Here is a 16527-nt window from a genome sequence, read left to right as displayed (position 1 = left end):
ACGTAGTAGTCCTGAACCGTCGCTGTTGTACCCTTTTCAGTGGAGACGGCGCCAGCAGTGATAAACGTCTGCAAACCATCCCCCTGTGGCCCGAACGCCCTGTGTCAGGTGACGAACGATTCCCCATCCTGCTCCTGTATGCCTGGATTCGTCGGCTCCCCACCCAACTGCAGGCCCGAATGCATAAGCAACAGCGAGTGCGCCAGTAATCTTGCTTGCATGAATCAGAAGTGCCGAGACCCTTGTCCTGGCTCCTGTGGGGCGAATGCAGAATGTCGCGTTGTCAGCCACACCCCTATGTGCGTCTGCTCCAATGGGTTCACGGGTGATCCGTTCACGCAATGCGTGATGTTCGACAATAGTAAGACTTGTGGTTTGACCCATAAACCCTTTGAGGACGAGCTAGCTCTTGAAACTTTATTAACACGTCACCTGTCTAAAATATAATGTTTAAATCGCAACACTTAACGGGTTAATAATCATAGGTGTTTGGTCATTGTCACTACCATTGTTCAGTACTTCAGAGTCAAATTTTTATAAAATACGTTAAAAAGTGCTCGTCCGCGAAAGGTTAGTGTCCCTAGTGATTTTCAATACTTCAGTGTCACTATTCCATCTAGGACCATCCACCCCATGCTCGCCATCCTCCTGCGGTTCGAATACCGTGTGCAAAGAGCAAGATGGCGTCGGTTCTTGTTCCTGTTTGCCCGACTACATCGGCAATCCTTACGAAGGATGTCGGCCAGAATGCACAGTCAGCTCGGACTGTCCCTCAAACCTCGCTTGCATTCGAAACAAGTGTCAGGATCCCTGTCCTGGCACTTGTGGACAGAACACTGTCTGCCAAGTGATCAACCACTCGCCCACATGCTCCTGCAACCCCGGGTTTACCGGGGATCCGTTCAGATTCTGCCAAGTTGCTAGAGAACCGGGTAAAGTATATTATAAGCACCATTGTTCTCTTAACTTGTCAATTAGGAAACTTCTCGTTCGAGAATATATCTTTGATATCTCATGATGCAACGAATCGAAAGAAAAAACGACTTTAATGGAGATATATTCTTTTACAATTCCGAACACCGAACTGCTGAGAGAGAGTACTATACTTAATGTTTCCTACTTAACAATCTAAAGAACACCGTGCTGAAAGCAGAATTTTCTAACATCTCCGCTCGGTTTGTTATTTCGTTAGATATAGTCAGAGATCCAACAGACCCCTGCGTTCCATCCCCATGCGGACCAAACAGTCAGTGTCGCGTGGTTTCCGGTAATGCTGTATGTTCCTGCCTCCCCGAGTACACCGGAAGTCCTCCCTCGTGCCGCCCCGAGTGCGTCGTAAGCTCAGACTGTCCTTCGAACCGAGCCTGCGTGAATCAGAAATGCGTGAATCCCTGTCCACGTCCGTGTGGTCAGAACACAAACTGTCTAGTCGTGAACCACAGTCCCATTTGTACCTGCAAAGACGGGAACACCGGCAACCCTTTCACCAGGTGTTTCCCACTTCAACGTAAGTCAAGCCTTTATTCGTCACTTTCACAGCTTTACAGAATTTATTTAACGTTATTAATTCTAATTGAACATCCCGCAGCGCTATCGACGTTACCAGATCTACCTCAGAACCCCTGCGTACCCTCACCCTGTGGTCCCTACTCCGAGTGTCGAGACATTGGTGGCGCCCCGTCTTGTTCCTGTTTAGCTAATTACTTCGGTAGCCCACCGAACTGTAGACCAGAGTGTACAGTAAACACAGACTGTCCCAGCGACAGAGCCTGCATAAGGCAGAGATGCACAGATCCTTGTCCCGGCTCCTGTGGAGTGGCAGCGAGGTGCACGGTGTTTAATCATCTGCCGATTTGCACCTGTATCGAGGCTTTCACTGGCGATCCTTTCACCAGTTGTTCTCCTGCTCCACGTAAGACTTGAATCAACGTTTAGAGTCTTTCTGACATTGGTTCTTTTGGAGGACTTTCTCTAAGAGACTTCAAGTCTCAAGTTACATCATGATCTTTGCAAGACATCGATTGAATAAGTCCTTTCATTTTAACAGAATTTTTAACCTTCATCTATTCCTTGTGATAATTTAATTTTATAGCTTCTAAGAAGTGCAATAGCTATTTATTTTAGCTATATACCCTCTACATCAGCTATTTATTATTTCAACTCTATCATATTAATCTTTTATTCAGTATTACTTTAATCAAGAAATAAATTAGGTAATATGAGGAATGGATTAGGGTTAGTACTTGAAATATTAGAATTTCCTCCGAAAGACTCCAAATATACTTTTGATGGAATACTTGATTTTAAAAATACACAACGATTTCAGCTGAAGTGCTAGTAGCCGAGGACCCCTGCAACCCATCGCCCTGTGGCTCGAACACGCAATGCAACGACGGTGTCTGCACCTGTCTAGCAGAATTCCAGGGCAATCCTTACGTGGGTTGTCGTCCCGAATGCGTCCTAAACAACGATTGTCCCCTGAACAGAGCGTGTCTGCGAAACAAGTGTACAGACCCTTGCCCCGGCACCTGCGGTCAGAATGCAATCTGCGACGTGTACAATCACGTTCCCATGTGCAGTTGCCCTGTCGCCATGACTGGCAACGCGTTCATATCCTGCAGTCCGTTCAGAGGTAGATAGAAATTCTATTTAAATATATTGTCAAAAGCAGAGATCGGAAGGAATGGTTTTTTTCAAAATGATGTAGTCTAATATTTCGTTTGATCCTTGGACAGCGTTAAAAAAATTGGGACATTCGCATCTTGATTAAATTGGATATTCAAGAAACAAGAATCCAACTCCTCTAATACATACCGATATGTTAGATCTTTTCGACCTCTGTTCGGTGAAATAATTAGTTTCTTCCCCCGACAGACCCAGTTGTGAATAATCCCTGCAACCCAACACCCTGCGGACCGAACAGTCAATGTAGGGAAGTAAATGGTCAGCCTGTGTGCACTTGTATCTCTGGTTTCATGGGCATACCACCCACCTGCAGACCAGAGTGCATACTTAGCACGGATTGCGGGCCAACGGAGGCCTGTATCAACCAGAAATGCTCTAATCCGTGTGTCGGTACTTGTGGAATTAGGGCAACTTGCCAAGTGGTGAACCACAATCCACTTTGCAATTGTCCTTCAGGATTGACCGGTGATCCTTTCGTTAGATGCGTCGATCAACGTAAGAACCATTCTAGATTAAGTAAAATATCGAAGTTTGGAAACCCAGGCTGTGAAAAACGATTTAATTCCAGCGTTAGAAGAACCACCTCGAGAAAACCCGTGTAGACCATCACCCTGCGGTCCAAACGCTCAATGCCAAGTCGTCAACGATTCCCCATCCTGCTCTTGTCTGCCAGAGTTCACTGGCTCTCCACCCAACTGCAGACCCGAGTGTGTAAGCAATAATGAGTGCGCCAACAACGCAGCTTGCATTAATCAGAGATGCCGGGATCCTTGTCCCGGATCTTGTGGAACGAATGCGGTGTGTCGCGTGGTGTCACATACTCCCATGTGCACATGCTCGCCTGGTTATACTGGGGATCCTTTCACTCAGTGTGTCGTGGAACAACGTAAGAGCTCGTTTCTAGCGACTTTGAATCTTTCACAGGGTGTTCCAGTTGAATTATCTCGAATTTCTGCGGAAAATAATGTTGGAGAAACTTTCTGGCACTTCTTGGAACTTTCGTTTTTTAGTGAACAATTAGAAACATTCGAATAATTTTAGACTCGTCAGACTTTTGCGCGATTCAATTTCAATTGATTCAAACGGGACATCCAGTACAGAGATTGTTACCTAGTTATACCTAAATCGACAATCTTTTGATTTTCATCGACCTCTTCTTCCAGTCATACCAATGTATGTTCCAAAACCCTGCGCACCATCCCCCTGCGGAGCGAACGCAGTCTGCAGAGACAGAAACGGGGTAGGGTCCTGTTCCTGTTCGCCAGGATATACCGGGAACCCATACGAAGGTTGTCGACCAGAATGTGTCCTTAATTCAGACTGTGTCCCGAGCAAGAGCTGCGTCAGCTTCAAGTGCGAGGATCCTTGTCCTGGTACTTGTGGTCAGAATGCAGTTTGCCAAGTGATCAATCACATGGCGACTTGCAGTTGCTTGCCTCGATTCACTGGTGATCCGTTCAGATTCTGCCGCGAGGAAGACATAGGTACGATAGTGTCACGATCTCCCATAACAATTTCGATTCCTCTTATCATAAAATTCTAAATTGCTTAACCTTCGAACCTATAGTCACTTCACTGAGTGTTGCCAACCCCTGTCAACCATCTCCCTGCGGACCCAACAGTGTCTGTAGAGAGGTCAACGGGCAGCCAGTCTGCTCCTGTCTACCTGAATACCTCGGTTCTCCACCTGGCTGCAGACCAGAATGCGTAGCGAGCGCAGAATGCGCCTCGAACCGCGTCTGTGTCAATCAGAAGTGCACGAACCCTTGTCCAGACCCCTGCGGAAGGAACGCTGATTGCAGAGTCATCAATCATAGCCCCGTTTGCTCCTGTCAACAAGGATTCACTGGAGATGCCTTTTCTATCTGCTTCCCTACTCCACGTTCGTATCAACATTTCCACTATTAGCCACCCAAAAATGTAGGATAAGGTAGACTGACGACTGAACCCCGCAGGTCCACCATCGGAGCCGCTAACACCCATGCAACAAGACCCCTGTCTACCATCTCCTTGCGGTCCGTTCTCCCAGTGTCGAAATATCGGAGGAAATCCATCTTGCTCTTGTTCACCCTCCTACATCGGTACCCCGCCGAACTGTAGACCAGAGTGCACCATCAATGCTGAGTGCTCTAGTGCTCTAGCCTGCATCAGGGAAAGGTGCATGGATCCTTGTCCAGGATCCTGCGGCTTCGGAGCCAGATGCAGCGTCGTGAACCATGTTCCAATTTGCTCCTGTCCGGATGGATACACTGGGGATCCTTTCAGTAGCTGCATTTTGAGACCCAGTATTTGTGAGAACCCTTGTTTTGTCCTAAATTTGGCTTTTACTCTTTGCACTAGAGGGTTATAGTCAGTAGGAAGTTGGAAAGTGTCGAAAATCGAACTAGTTTGTTCAAAAAACAAAATATAACAGAACGTTTTCCGCCCCCTAGACTGAGCATAGCCCTTTAGGCGAAAACGAAGAGTCTGAAATGAGAACATCTACGTAGCTCAACTAAATCTGATCCATACTTTAAACACAGCTGAAGAACCAGTCTCAGATCCTTGCAACCCATCACCATGTGGTTCAAACGCTCTCTGTCGCGACGGGACTTGTTCGTGTCTCCCGGAATACCAAGGAGACCCATACTCAGGTTGCCGACCCGAGTGTGTCATGAATAACGACTGTTCACGCGACAGAGCCTGCTCCAGGAACAAGTGCATCGACCCATGCATAGGCACTTGTGGTCAAAATGCACAATGTCAGGCTATAAACCACGTGCCAATGTGTAGCTGCCCTGCGGGAATGTCTGGGAACGCTTTTGTATTTTGTTCTCCAGTACAGGGTATATCAAAGACAGTTAATATAAAATATCAGAGTGTCCTAAAAATTCATCTGTAATTTTTGGGACAACTCAGCACTCTATCGTTCTCAAAATAATCTCATTCGAGTCCTTTTTACTCTTATCAGAAGTGGTAGCCCAGAGACCTTGCTCCCCATCGCCCTGCGGTCCTAACAGCCACTGTCAAGAAGTAAACGGCGTCGCAGTGTGCAAGTGCGTGGAGGGTTTCTCTGGAAATCCTCCAACTTGTAGACCAGAATGCGTCGTTAGCACAGATTGCGAACTAAATAGAGCCTGCATCAACCAGAAATGCAGAGATCCTTGCCCAGGTTCCTGTGCTCTAAGGGCCGAGTGCTCCGTGGTGAATCACAATCCCATTTGCAGATGTCCATCTGGTATGAGTGGTGATCCGTTCACCAGTTGTACTGCCGTAGGTGAGAAACTCCACCCAACTATTCTACGTTCTAAAGCAGTGAAAACACGGAGCAGAAAGATTCCTAATTTGTGATTTCACTTAATCCTTTAGTCGAACAGCCTCAGACACCGGCGAACCCTTGCTATCCGTCGCCTTGCGGTCCAAACGCTCAGTGTCAGGTTGTGAACCAAGCTCCCGTGTGCACCTGTCTGCCAGAATTCTCGGGTTCACCACCAAATTGTAGACCCGAGTGCGTCACCAACACCGAGTGCCCTATCCGACAAGCGTGCATCAACCAGAAGTGCAGGGACCCTTGTCCTGGTCTATGTGGAGTCAACGCTGATTGTAGCGTGTTCAGTCACACCCCTATTTGCTCCTGTAGGTCAGAGTTCACTGGCGATCCCTTCGTCCAGTGCACTCCTGTCCCTAGTAAGTTTTCCGAGAAGTAGGACCTCGAGAAGGTTCGCGCGGTTTATCTATCGACGAAAACCTCGACTCTAAGTCGATCCATCGGATCGCAAACCTAATTTGCAAATTATCGAGAAGTTTAGAAACACTGGAAATCCGCACGAACCTTTTCCGTTCTTTAATGTTCCTCTCATTAAATCGATGTTATCCATTCTTCAGTCGAAGAAGAAAGACCAGCACCGTGCACTCCGTCGCCGTGCGGCGCGAATGCAGTATGCAGGGTGTCAGGAAACGCAGGCACCTGTTCCTGCCTACCCGATTACATCGGCAACCCCTACGAGGGTTGTAGGCCAGAGTGCCTCGTCAATTCCGATTGTCCTGTGAACCTAGCTTGCGTCAGATCGAAGTGTCAGGATCCCTGTCCGGGTGCTTGCGGTCAGAATGCAGTTTGCAACACGGTGAACCACGTTCCCATGTGCTCGTGTATTCAGGGATATTCCGGAGACCCGTTCAGATTTTGCAGTTTGAGACCAGTGAATCGTAAGAATTTAACTTAAAGGTCTAAGCTTTTTAATTTAACACTAAACCTACCACAACGTACAAGTAACTAACTTGCGCTACTTTATAGGAATGACAACACTCTATTTATTTAAACGATTCGCCATCCTTAAAATAATGTACGAAAGTGTTCAAAGTAAAACCAAATATGTAAAATCGGTCTTTTTTCCAGCATGGGTAGGTTTAGTGTTGAATTTAGAATAAACTAGGACGATTTTGGTAAATCTTGCTATGCAATAATTAGAGGACTCAATCATTGAATGTGGCCTCGAACGAAAACCTAATCTAGAAATCTTTGAAACTTCCGTTGTTTTAGAAGATACGCAAGTAGTAGACCCTTGCAATCCAACACCTTGCGGTTCTAACAGCCAATGCCGCGTGAACAACAACCAAGCAGTATGCACTTGTCTGTCTGCATACGTGGGCACTCCACCAAATTGCAGACCCGAGTGCGTGGTTAGCACAGAGTGCCCTCTGACCCGTGCTTGCGTGAACCAAAAGTGCAGGGACCCATGTCCTAATTCCTGCGGCGTGAACGCCAACTGCAGGATCATCAATCACAGTCCGATTTGCTTCTGCAACGACGGATTCACCGGAGATCCTTTCACTGCCTGCTTCCGAGCTCCTGGTACAAACTTCATCTATTAATTACGCCGCCCCCCTTTTATTTTTGTTAGTGTTCTGTATCTTGATCTTCGATTATGTTTCTCAGAAACGTCTCTAGAACCTTCACCACCACAAAGAGACCCTTGTCTGCCGTCGCCCTGCGGTGCAAACGCGATCTGCCAGAACGTAAGGCAAACTCCAGCTTGCACCTGTCTGCCGGAGTACCGTGGCAGTCCGCCGAATTGCAGGCCAGAGTGTACTATTAATTCAGAGTGTCCCAGTAACCAAGCCTGCATCCGCGAGAGATGTAGAGACCCATGTCCTGGCTCTTGCGGTCTAAATGCTCAGTGTTCGGTATTCAATCACGTGCCCATTTGCTCTTGTATCGAAGGATACAGCGGTGATCCTTTCAGTCGTTGCGATCAGAAGATCACTGCCAGTAAGTAGCTAAGAATTTTCGAATGACTTTTACTTAGCAAATCAACATAGTAGAGCCAGCTCAAAGAAATTGGTCCTGATTCCTGAAACTTTCTTGTAAACAGTCGAGCCAACTGAGGTAGATCTCTGCAACCCATCACCGTGCGGTCCGAACGCCCAATGTGACAGCGGCATTTGCACCTGTCTATCTGGATTCTTTGGAGATTCGACCATAGGTTGTCGGCCAGAATGTGTCTTGAACAACGATTGTCCTCGTGACAGAGCCTGTGTTAGGAACAAGTGCGAAGACCCTTGTCTGGGTACTTGTGCGAACAATGCTCTGTGCATAGTGGTTAACCATGTGCCGATGTGCAGTTGTCCGGCCGGTTTCGAAGGGAATGCTTTTGCATTCTGTCGCCCTGCCCTAGGTAATAATCGCAGTCATCATTTTCTTAAGTTTTCCCGAGATGAATGTAAAGAATATCGAGGTTTACATTGTTAATGATCTTCCAATAGCCGATGTTCCATCCTCCCCGTGTACTCCGTCACCCTGTGGACCAAACAGTCAGTGTCGCGCTAACAACGGTCAGGCAATCTGTAGCTGCGTACCAGGTTATCTCGGAAACCCACCGAACTGTCGCCCCGAGTGTATCGTGAGCTCCGATTGCCCGCCGAACGAGATCTGCACCAATCAGAAATGCAGGAACCCTTGCATCGGAACATGTGGATTAGGTGCTCGATGCACTGTTGCTAATCGTAATCCCATATGCCACTGCCCTGAAGAATTCACGGGAGATCCTTTCATTCGGTGTATCCCACTTCGTAAGTTTTGATCCGTACTGCTCCATGTGCAGGGCCACCGTCATTAGCAAACTGCGGTAATGATTGATATTAAAATTAAATATACGATAACATTTATAGCCTCGCGCCCTCAAGAACCAGTGAACGTTTGCCAGCCCTCACCTTGCGGACCGAATTCTCAATGCCAGATCACAGGAAACTCCCCAGCCTGCACTTGTTTGCCGAGTTTCATCGGTTCTCCACCGAATTGCAGACCCGAGTGCATTAGTAACAGTGAATGCGCGAGCAACCAAGCTTGCATTAATCAAAAGTGCAGGGATCCTTGCATCGGCTCTTGCGGATCTAACGCTCTTTGTCGCACTGTCAGTCACACGCCCATGTGCTACTGTGAATCTGATTTTACCGGAGATCCGTTCATACAGTGCTCGATCAAGCCCAGTAAGAATTTTGAATTTCTTTATTTTCGATTTGCGTTCGGCCAGTGTAGAATTTTATTTTGTAATTTGATGTCAAATTTTAAGTCTTTATTTCCAAATTAAAATCCTCTGTGTCTTTAAAATAGTTAAGAACGAAAAACTAAAACGTCCATTTTGCAATTCAGAATTTTTAAATTCACAGAAACATGTATATTATCAGCCTTTCTCATACGGACCAACGCTGTCCTTTGAATCACAATTCGCTTGAAGTGTGAATATCAATTTCATAATGACAAGCATCATTGCTTTTAGTCGAAGACGAACGGGTGAATCCCTGTTTGCCCTCACCCTGCGGACCCAACGCGGAATGTACCGAGAGAAACGACGTGGGTGCATGCACTTGTCTGTCCGGATACACGGGAAATCCTTACGAAGGATGCAGACCCGAATGCATCTTAGACTCGGATTGCTCGCCCACTAGAGCTTGCGTCAACTCAAAGTGCATCGATCCCTGTCCTGGAGTTTGTGGCACGAATGCGGAATGCAATGTTATCAACCACCGAGCTTCTTGCTCTTGCTATCCCAGTTACACTGGCGATCCTTACCGGTATTGCACTGTTCAGCCAGCTGGTAAGTTAGGATGATTGTAAATCAATCGTTTCATCAAGTCGTCCTATAATTAACACGGAATTCTTATCGTATTCTTTAAAATTGGGGGATGTATAAACGATTGTATCGTCATTCGGCTAAGAATCTGAGAAATTCGTATTGCTTGTAGGATGACAGTATATTGTCAATCAGCAGTTATTTCATAAAATTTTTCGTTAGTTTCTGACGTTGCGACAACCGATCCCTGTGCAACACCCCAATGCGGACCAAACAGTCAATGTAGAGTGGTTAATCAGGTAGCAGTTTGCTCCTGTCTCGCTACATACGTTGGCACACCACCAGGTTGTAGACCAGAATGCGTTGCAAGCTCTGAATGTCCCACTGACAGGGCTTGCGTGAACCAGAAATGCGTGAACCCATGTCCCGCATCCTGTGGACAGAACACGAACTGTAGAGTCATCAATCATGCACCCCTTTGCAGTTGCATGAACGGATACACTGGTGACCCGTTCACAATTTGTTTCTCAGTTCCATGTGAGTATTATTCTAATCCAAGTACATTGTTCAGGAAATTCTTGCATTGACATTCTCTGAATTAAATTAGCTTCAAGATGAAAGTGATTTCGCGTTAAAAGTTGTTCCATGTAATTGTCCTGAACACTGTACACAAAATCACCAAAGGATTAATAGCAAATTCTCATTCTGACAAACAATATGATTCCGACAACTTGGCAATTTTAGTGACAGCACCAGTTGAAAACGACCGAATACCCAAAGATCCTTGCATCCCATCCCCGTGCGGGGCTTATTCAGAATGTCGAAACATTGGCGGAGCTCCCTCTTGCTCCTGTTTGGCAACGTACATCGGAAGTCCACCAAATTGTCGACCAGAGTGTACCATAAATTCAGACTGTCCTGCGAACCAGGCTTGCATGCAACAGAGATGCAGAGACCCGTGTCCTGGATCCTGTGGTTTCCGAGCCGAATGCAGCGTAGTCAATCATGTTCCGATTTGTTCGTGTCTACCTAGTTTCACTGGGGATCCTTTCACTAGCTGTTCCTTGGAATGTAAGATATACTTTGCGATGATTATAGTGTCTGAGAAATTATACCTCTTCTTACGTATTCCGATGGTCGAAATTTTGATAACATCACTGCAAATGTTTAAACAATGTTTAAAATTAGTAAGACGTCTTTCCCACACTAATTACTTCATTGTCAATTTATTAAAGAAATTACGGAAAAACTGCAATATAGATTTCACCAATTGAAGTTTCACCTATGCTTATGTTAACAAACTTTCGAACATCGGATCGCATAAGACAGGTGACAAGACACCGTTACCAAGCAATCCGAATGCAATCTAAATTACCATACTTCCCGCTAGATCGTCCAATCGAAACCGACCCCTGCGCATCCTGCGGCTCGAATACCCAATGTACCAACGGAGTCTGCACTTGTCTTGCCGAGTACTTCGGCGACCCATACAGTAGTTGCAGACCTGAATGCGTACTAAGCAACGAGTGTCCAACATCAAGAGCCTGTGTTCGAAACAAATGCGTGGATCCTTGCGCGGGCATCTGCGGTCAAAGCGCAATATGCAACGTCTTTAATCACATCCCGATGTGCAGTTGTCCACCAGGCATGTCAGGAAACGCGTTTGTGCTCTGTTCCCCTGCCCCAGGTATGAATCTCACCAATGCAAATACCGAAGACTGCTTGAGATAGATCAAGGTTTGACAATGAATCGCGACCAATTTGTAGCAGTGACAGCCAGTGACCCTTGCAACCCGTCACCATGCGGTCCAAACAGTCGCTGCAGGCAGAATAACAACCAAGCAGTCTGTTCTTGCGTCGACGGTTACCTAGGCACTCCACCCACCTGTAGACCAGAGTGCACAGTCAGCTCGGACTGTCCACTAAATCAGGCTTGTACCAATCAACAATGTCGAGACCCTTGCATCGGCACCTGCGGTCTGAACGCAGACTGCAACATCGTAAATCACAATCCGATCTGCGTGTGCCGCGAGAGGATGACCGGTGATCCGTTTGTCAGATGCTATCCGATGCGTAAGCAATCCCAAATTAAAATGCAAATTCGTTCCCTAAGAACACCAAAACTAATGAACCTCTTCGAACCTTGAAGCCGCGAGGCCGGTGGCCCCTGTGAATCCTTGTCAGCCATCCCCCTGCGGACCAAACGCCGATTGCCAAGTGGTGAACGATCAACCGTCCTGCTCGTGTTTGAGGGAGTACATCGGGTCACCGCCAAACTGTCGGCCAGAGTGCGTCAGTAACAGCGAGTGTCCTAATCGTTTTGCTTGCATCAATCAGAGGTGTCAAGACCCTTGCGCGAACGCTTGCGGAGCGAACTCGGTCTGCAACGTTGTCAGTCACACACCGATGTGTGCTTGCATGAGCGGATACACTGGAGATCCTTTCACACAGTGTTCGCCCCAGCAGTGTAAGAATTACTAATGTTTATTCGAGATTTCAAGCAATTAGTTGACATATTATTCAGCATTTGTATCATTTCCAGCTGAATCATATATCTTTTGAATCAGAACAATATTTGGCTAACAGAATAATTCAAATATCAGCACTAAGTCATTTTTTTGCTCTTACAGTCGACGTCCAAGTCCCCAGACCAGACCCCTGCAACCCGTCACCTTGCGGAGCAAACGCACTCTGCCAAGTGCAGCAGAACGCAGCGTCCTGCACTTGTCAAACTGACTACATAGGAAACCCATACGAAGGCTGCAGGCCAGAGTGCACGCTCAGCTCAGACTGTCCGTCCAATCAGGCTTGTATCCGATCCAAGTGCAGAGACCCTTGTCCGGGAACTTGTGGTCAGAACGCACAATGTGTTGTTGTGAATCACGCTGCCACTTGCAGCTGCTTCGAACGGTACACGGGAGATCCTTTCGTGTATTGCAATCCCTTGAGAGAACCAAGTAAGATCGAGTCTAAAACATGAAGCGTACTGTAATCAGTTTAGATGTTAACGATTAACCCGGTTACAGTACCAGACCTGACTCTTGCCAATCCGTGCCAACCATCACCCTGCGGGTCCTACAGTCAATGTAGAGAATCGAACGGTCAAGCCACGTGTTCTTGCTTGCCGAATTACACTGGTACACCGCCTAATTGTAGGCCAGAATGCACTATCAACACCGAGTGTCCTTTGAACTCCGCCTGCAGGAACAATAAGTGCATCGATCCGTGTCCTGGCTCGTGCGGCCAACAAAGCACCTGCAGAGTCGTGAACCATAGTCCTGTGTGCTCTTGCAAGCCAGGCTTCTCTGGTGATCCCTTTACTTATTGTTTCTTCAATCCACGTAAGCATGATCTGACAACACTTTACCAATTTAACCTTCGTATGTTCCTCAGAGTAATGGAGTGTTCAATTTTTTTTTATTCCTGTTACAAATTGCATTTCTCCGAAATGCGAAACTATTATTGAAACTAAAATCTACGATTTACAGTCCAAACCAAAAAGCGGTGAACTACAATTTTAAGATATTGTGTACGTTTCTGAGGAACGTACGAGTACCGAATAGATCGATGTATGTTCAGCGACAGATTAATGTGAGTACTCGATTTTAGCTACCCCCGTTGTGGACACACCAGTCGATCCCTGTATGAACTCGCCCTGCGGTCCAAACTCTCAATGCAGAAACATAAATGGCTCTCCCTCATGCTCCTGTTTAATCAATTACATCGGTGCCCCACCCAACTGTCGACCAGAGTGTGTAATCAACGACGACTGTCCGAGAAACCAAGCATGCATTCGCGAGAAATGCCAAGACCCTTGTCCTGGATCCTGCGGTCTGAACAGTGTATGCGCTGTCCACAACCATGTCCCCATTTGCACCTGTCTGGAGGGTTACACTGGCGATCCTTTCAGTATTTGCCAACCAAAACCAATGAGTAAGCTAGAGAGTCGAAAATTATCAAAATCTAATCGACATCAACTTTTATTAATTATTCTACGAACGAAACAGGAGACGAGCCTGTCGTGGACCCTTGCAGCAGCTCCCCTTGCGGTCCCAATGCACAGTGCAACAACGGCGTATGCACTTGCTTGCCTGAATACTCCGGCAATCCTTACGTAGGCTGTAGACCTGAATGCGTGTTGAACGCAGACTGTCCAAACGACAGAGCTTGCATAAGGAATAAGTGCATCGACCCTTGTCCTGGAGCTTGTGGCCAAAGTGCAAGCTGCAGAGCGATCAACCACGTTCCCATGTGCAGTTGCCCTCCCAATACCGTAGGAAACGCTTTGGTCCTTTGTTCACCTGCGCAAGGTAGATAAAACTCGCGTACTATAACTATTTCACAATTGATCGAACATTTTTTATAACCCCGAAACCGTTGTACTGCAGTTCCGTCAACGACTAGACCATGCAACCCATCCCCCTGTGGTCCTAACAGCGTCTGCAGAGAGGTTAACGACCAAGCTGTGTGCACCTGTGCACCAGAATATCTAGGAACTCCGCCTCTCTGCAGGCCGGAGTGCGTTGTCAGCTCTGATTGCCCGAAGAATCAGGCTTGCGTGAACCAGAAGTGTAGGGACCCTTGCATTGGCACTTGCGGCATCTTAGCCAGATGCTCGGTAGTCAACCACAACCCCACTTGCTACTGTCCGGAACGGTACACTGGGGATCCGTTCATCAGATGCGACATGATCAGTAAGAGAATGAGAAGACATTTGGTTTTTGTGGATCTTGTGGAAAGTCAGATGTGTAAGAGAAATTCGACTAGGTTTAAGCCATCGTGGCAGTGTTTCTCACATGCAGACATTTCCCCAACGATCCACAAGCGAATCCTCCAGAATCGAGGATAACAACCTAAAAACTTGCTATTGATTTTGTATAGGAGATACAATAGTGCCCACGAACCCCTGTCAACCGTCACCATGCGGCCCATACTCTCAATGCCAAGTAGTCAATAACTCCCCATCCTGTACCTGCTTGCCCGAGTACAAAGGAATAGCGCCCAATTGCCGACCCGAGTGCATAGCCAACTCCGAGTGCCCCAGCCACCAAACCTGCGTGCAGCAAAAGTGTAGAGACCCCTGTCCAGGTCTCTGTGGAGAGAGTGCGGAATGTCACGTGGTCTACCACGTACCCCATTGCGTTTGCCCGAGCGGTCTCTCCGGCGACCCGTACACGCGTTGTTCCACCATAAGTAAGCACGATAAAGGAGCACAACGAAGATCACCGAGAATACGCGGACTAATCATGAATTTTGCATTGTTCTAGCCCGTGATCCGGAACCCTCACCCTGTACGGAAGGCACATGCGGCACCAACGCGTTGTGCAGAGAACGGGACGGTACCGGGGTTTGCTATTGCCCTCCCGAGTACATTGGCAATCCCTACGTAGGCTGTAGACCCGAGTGCGTGATTAATCCTGATTGCCCGTCGAACCGCATGTGCATGCGAAACAAATGCCAAGACCCCTGTCCCGGAACCTGCGGCCAAAACGCAGAGTGCAATGTTGTTAACCATCAGCCTTTCTGCACCTGCCGGGCAGGTTTCACCGGTGACCCGTTCGTTGTGTGCACCATGGACAGTAAGTTCGATCCTCGAGGATGCCAATCGCGCTGTTTAACAACTTCAACTTTCCTCCGGATTTGTACCTTCTCAATCGATTGTCATGATTTTCACGTAATTTTCATTAAAATCGGCACGTGTAACCTCGATACGTTTCTTTATGAGATTAATTCGAGAAGTTACGGGTTCATATGTATGAAACGATGTTGAAGACGTACGGTTGTATGACGATCAAACCTTTCACTGTTTAGCGGTCCCCGTGAAAGTGAATCTGTGCAGCCCGTCACCCTGCGGACCCAACAGTCAGTGCAAAGAGGTGTCAGGTCAAGCCGTGTGCTCTTGCCTGCCCACTTATATCGGCACCCCACCTGGATGCCGACCCGAATGCGTCGCTAGCTCTGAATGTCCTACACAGCTCGCTTGCTCGGACTATAAATGCGTGAACCCGTGTCCCAGCCCCTGCGGCTTGAACACCAAGTGCATTGTCGTGAACCATAGCCCGATCTGCAGTTGCATGCCCGGATTCAGCGGAGACCCATTCACCACCTGCGGACCTGTCCCACGTAAGCCTCGAGATCCGTTACCGATCAATCTGCTGCGAAAAACTGAGTTATGACGTCCTCTATTCGCAATTTCTAGCTGCCACAATCCCAAGTCCGGTGGAAACAGACCCCTGCGTACCATCTCCCTGTGGCAATTTTGCTCAATGTCGAAACGTTCGCGGATCACCCGCTTGTACCTGTTTGGAGGGCTACATTGGCCAGCCACCAAACTGCAGACCCGAATGTACAATCAGCTCCGAGTGCCAGAGCGATCTGGCATGCATCAACATGAAGTGCAGAGATCCCTGCCCCGGTTCCTGCGGCTCCGGCGCCCTGTGCGCGGTTATGAACCACATTCCCGTGTGCAACTGCCCCGAGGGTTTCACTGGGAATCCGTTCACCCTTTGCCAGTTGTTACCGGCTACACGTAAGAACCCTAGAACCTCTCCTGAAGAAACATCGAGAGGGTTAGTTACCTTTGATTGCCCTGACACAGCCCCTCGTTTACTGCAACTTCACTTGTACCAATGTCTGCGTATTACTTCGTCAATTTCCCCGCGATCGATATTGTTAAAATCTTAAACCTTATTAGCTATTTTCTTAATTAATTTGACGGACGTAATTGTTTTATTTCAAAGGTGCCTAGCCCTCTTAAAGCAAAATTTGCGTCCCAACTCGCCAATTGGATTTT

The 16527-nt window shown here is 47.5% G+C and overlaps 1 protein-coding gene across 1 annotated transcript in view; it reads left to right on the top strand.

The window, feature by feature from the left end:
• Dpy (fibrillin-like protein dumpy) overlaps positions 1 to 16527 on the top strand; it is a gene marked incomplete at its 5' end in the record, with an annotated part of 87896 nt that overhangs the window by 49894 nt on the left and 21475 nt on the right. Inside the window, 34 exons of the mRNA XM_078189303.1 lie at positions 41 to 361; positions 621 to 932; positions 1193 to 1507; positions 1589 to 1912; positions 2327 to 2632; positions 2875 to 3180; positions 3254 to 3571; positions 3849 to 4169; positions 4253 to 4567; positions 4641 to 4976; positions 5208 to 5510; positions 5636 to 5941; positions 6034 to 6351; positions 6550 to 6870; positions 7205 to 7516; positions 7601 to 7933; positions 8037 to 8339; positions 8428 to 8733; positions 8833 to 9150; positions 9441 to 9758; positions 9957 to 10271; positions 10479 to 10805; positions 11125 to 11421; positions 11502 to 11807; positions 11884 to 12201; positions 12365 to 12691; positions 12761 to 13075; positions 13344 to 13667; positions 13742 to 14044; positions 14123 to 14428; positions 14616 to 14927; positions 15002 to 15313; positions 15546 to 15857; positions 15934 to 16263. Of these exons, the coding sequence (XP_078045429.1) occupies positions 41 to 361; positions 621 to 932; positions 1193 to 1507; positions 1589 to 1912; positions 2327 to 2632; positions 2875 to 3180; positions 3254 to 3571; positions 3849 to 4169; positions 4253 to 4567; positions 4641 to 4976; positions 5208 to 5510; positions 5636 to 5941; positions 6034 to 6351; positions 6550 to 6870; positions 7205 to 7516; positions 7601 to 7933; positions 8037 to 8339; positions 8428 to 8733; positions 8833 to 9150; positions 9441 to 9758; positions 9957 to 10271; positions 10479 to 10805; positions 11125 to 11421; positions 11502 to 11807; positions 11884 to 12201; positions 12365 to 12691; positions 12761 to 13075; positions 13344 to 13667; positions 13742 to 14044; positions 14123 to 14428; positions 14616 to 14927; positions 15002 to 15313; positions 15546 to 15857; positions 15934 to 16263 (10716 nt within the window). The remainder of the gene's footprint in view (positions 1 to 40; positions 362 to 620; positions 933 to 1192; positions 1508 to 1588; positions 1913 to 2326; positions 2633 to 2874; positions 3181 to 3253; positions 3572 to 3848; positions 4170 to 4252; positions 4568 to 4640; positions 4977 to 5207; positions 5511 to 5635; positions 5942 to 6033; positions 6352 to 6549; positions 6871 to 7204; positions 7517 to 7600; positions 7934 to 8036; positions 8340 to 8427; positions 8734 to 8832; positions 9151 to 9440; positions 9759 to 9956; positions 10272 to 10478; positions 10806 to 11124; positions 11422 to 11501; positions 11808 to 11883; positions 12202 to 12364; positions 12692 to 12760; positions 13076 to 13343; positions 13668 to 13741; positions 14045 to 14122; positions 14429 to 14615; positions 14928 to 15001; positions 15314 to 15545; positions 15858 to 15933; positions 16264 to 16527) is intronic.

The sequence above is a fragment of the Augochlora pura genome, chromosome 8 (assembly GCF_028453695.1).
Source record: "Augochlora pura isolate Apur16 chromosome 8, APUR_v2.2.1, whole genome shotgun sequence".
Taxonomy (NCBI): Eukaryota; Metazoa; Arthropoda; class Insecta; order Hymenoptera; family Halictidae; genus Augochlora; species Augochlora pura.
The sequence above is the reverse complement of the archived record's forward strand: the minus strand, read 5'-3'. Positions and strand labels throughout refer to the sequence as shown.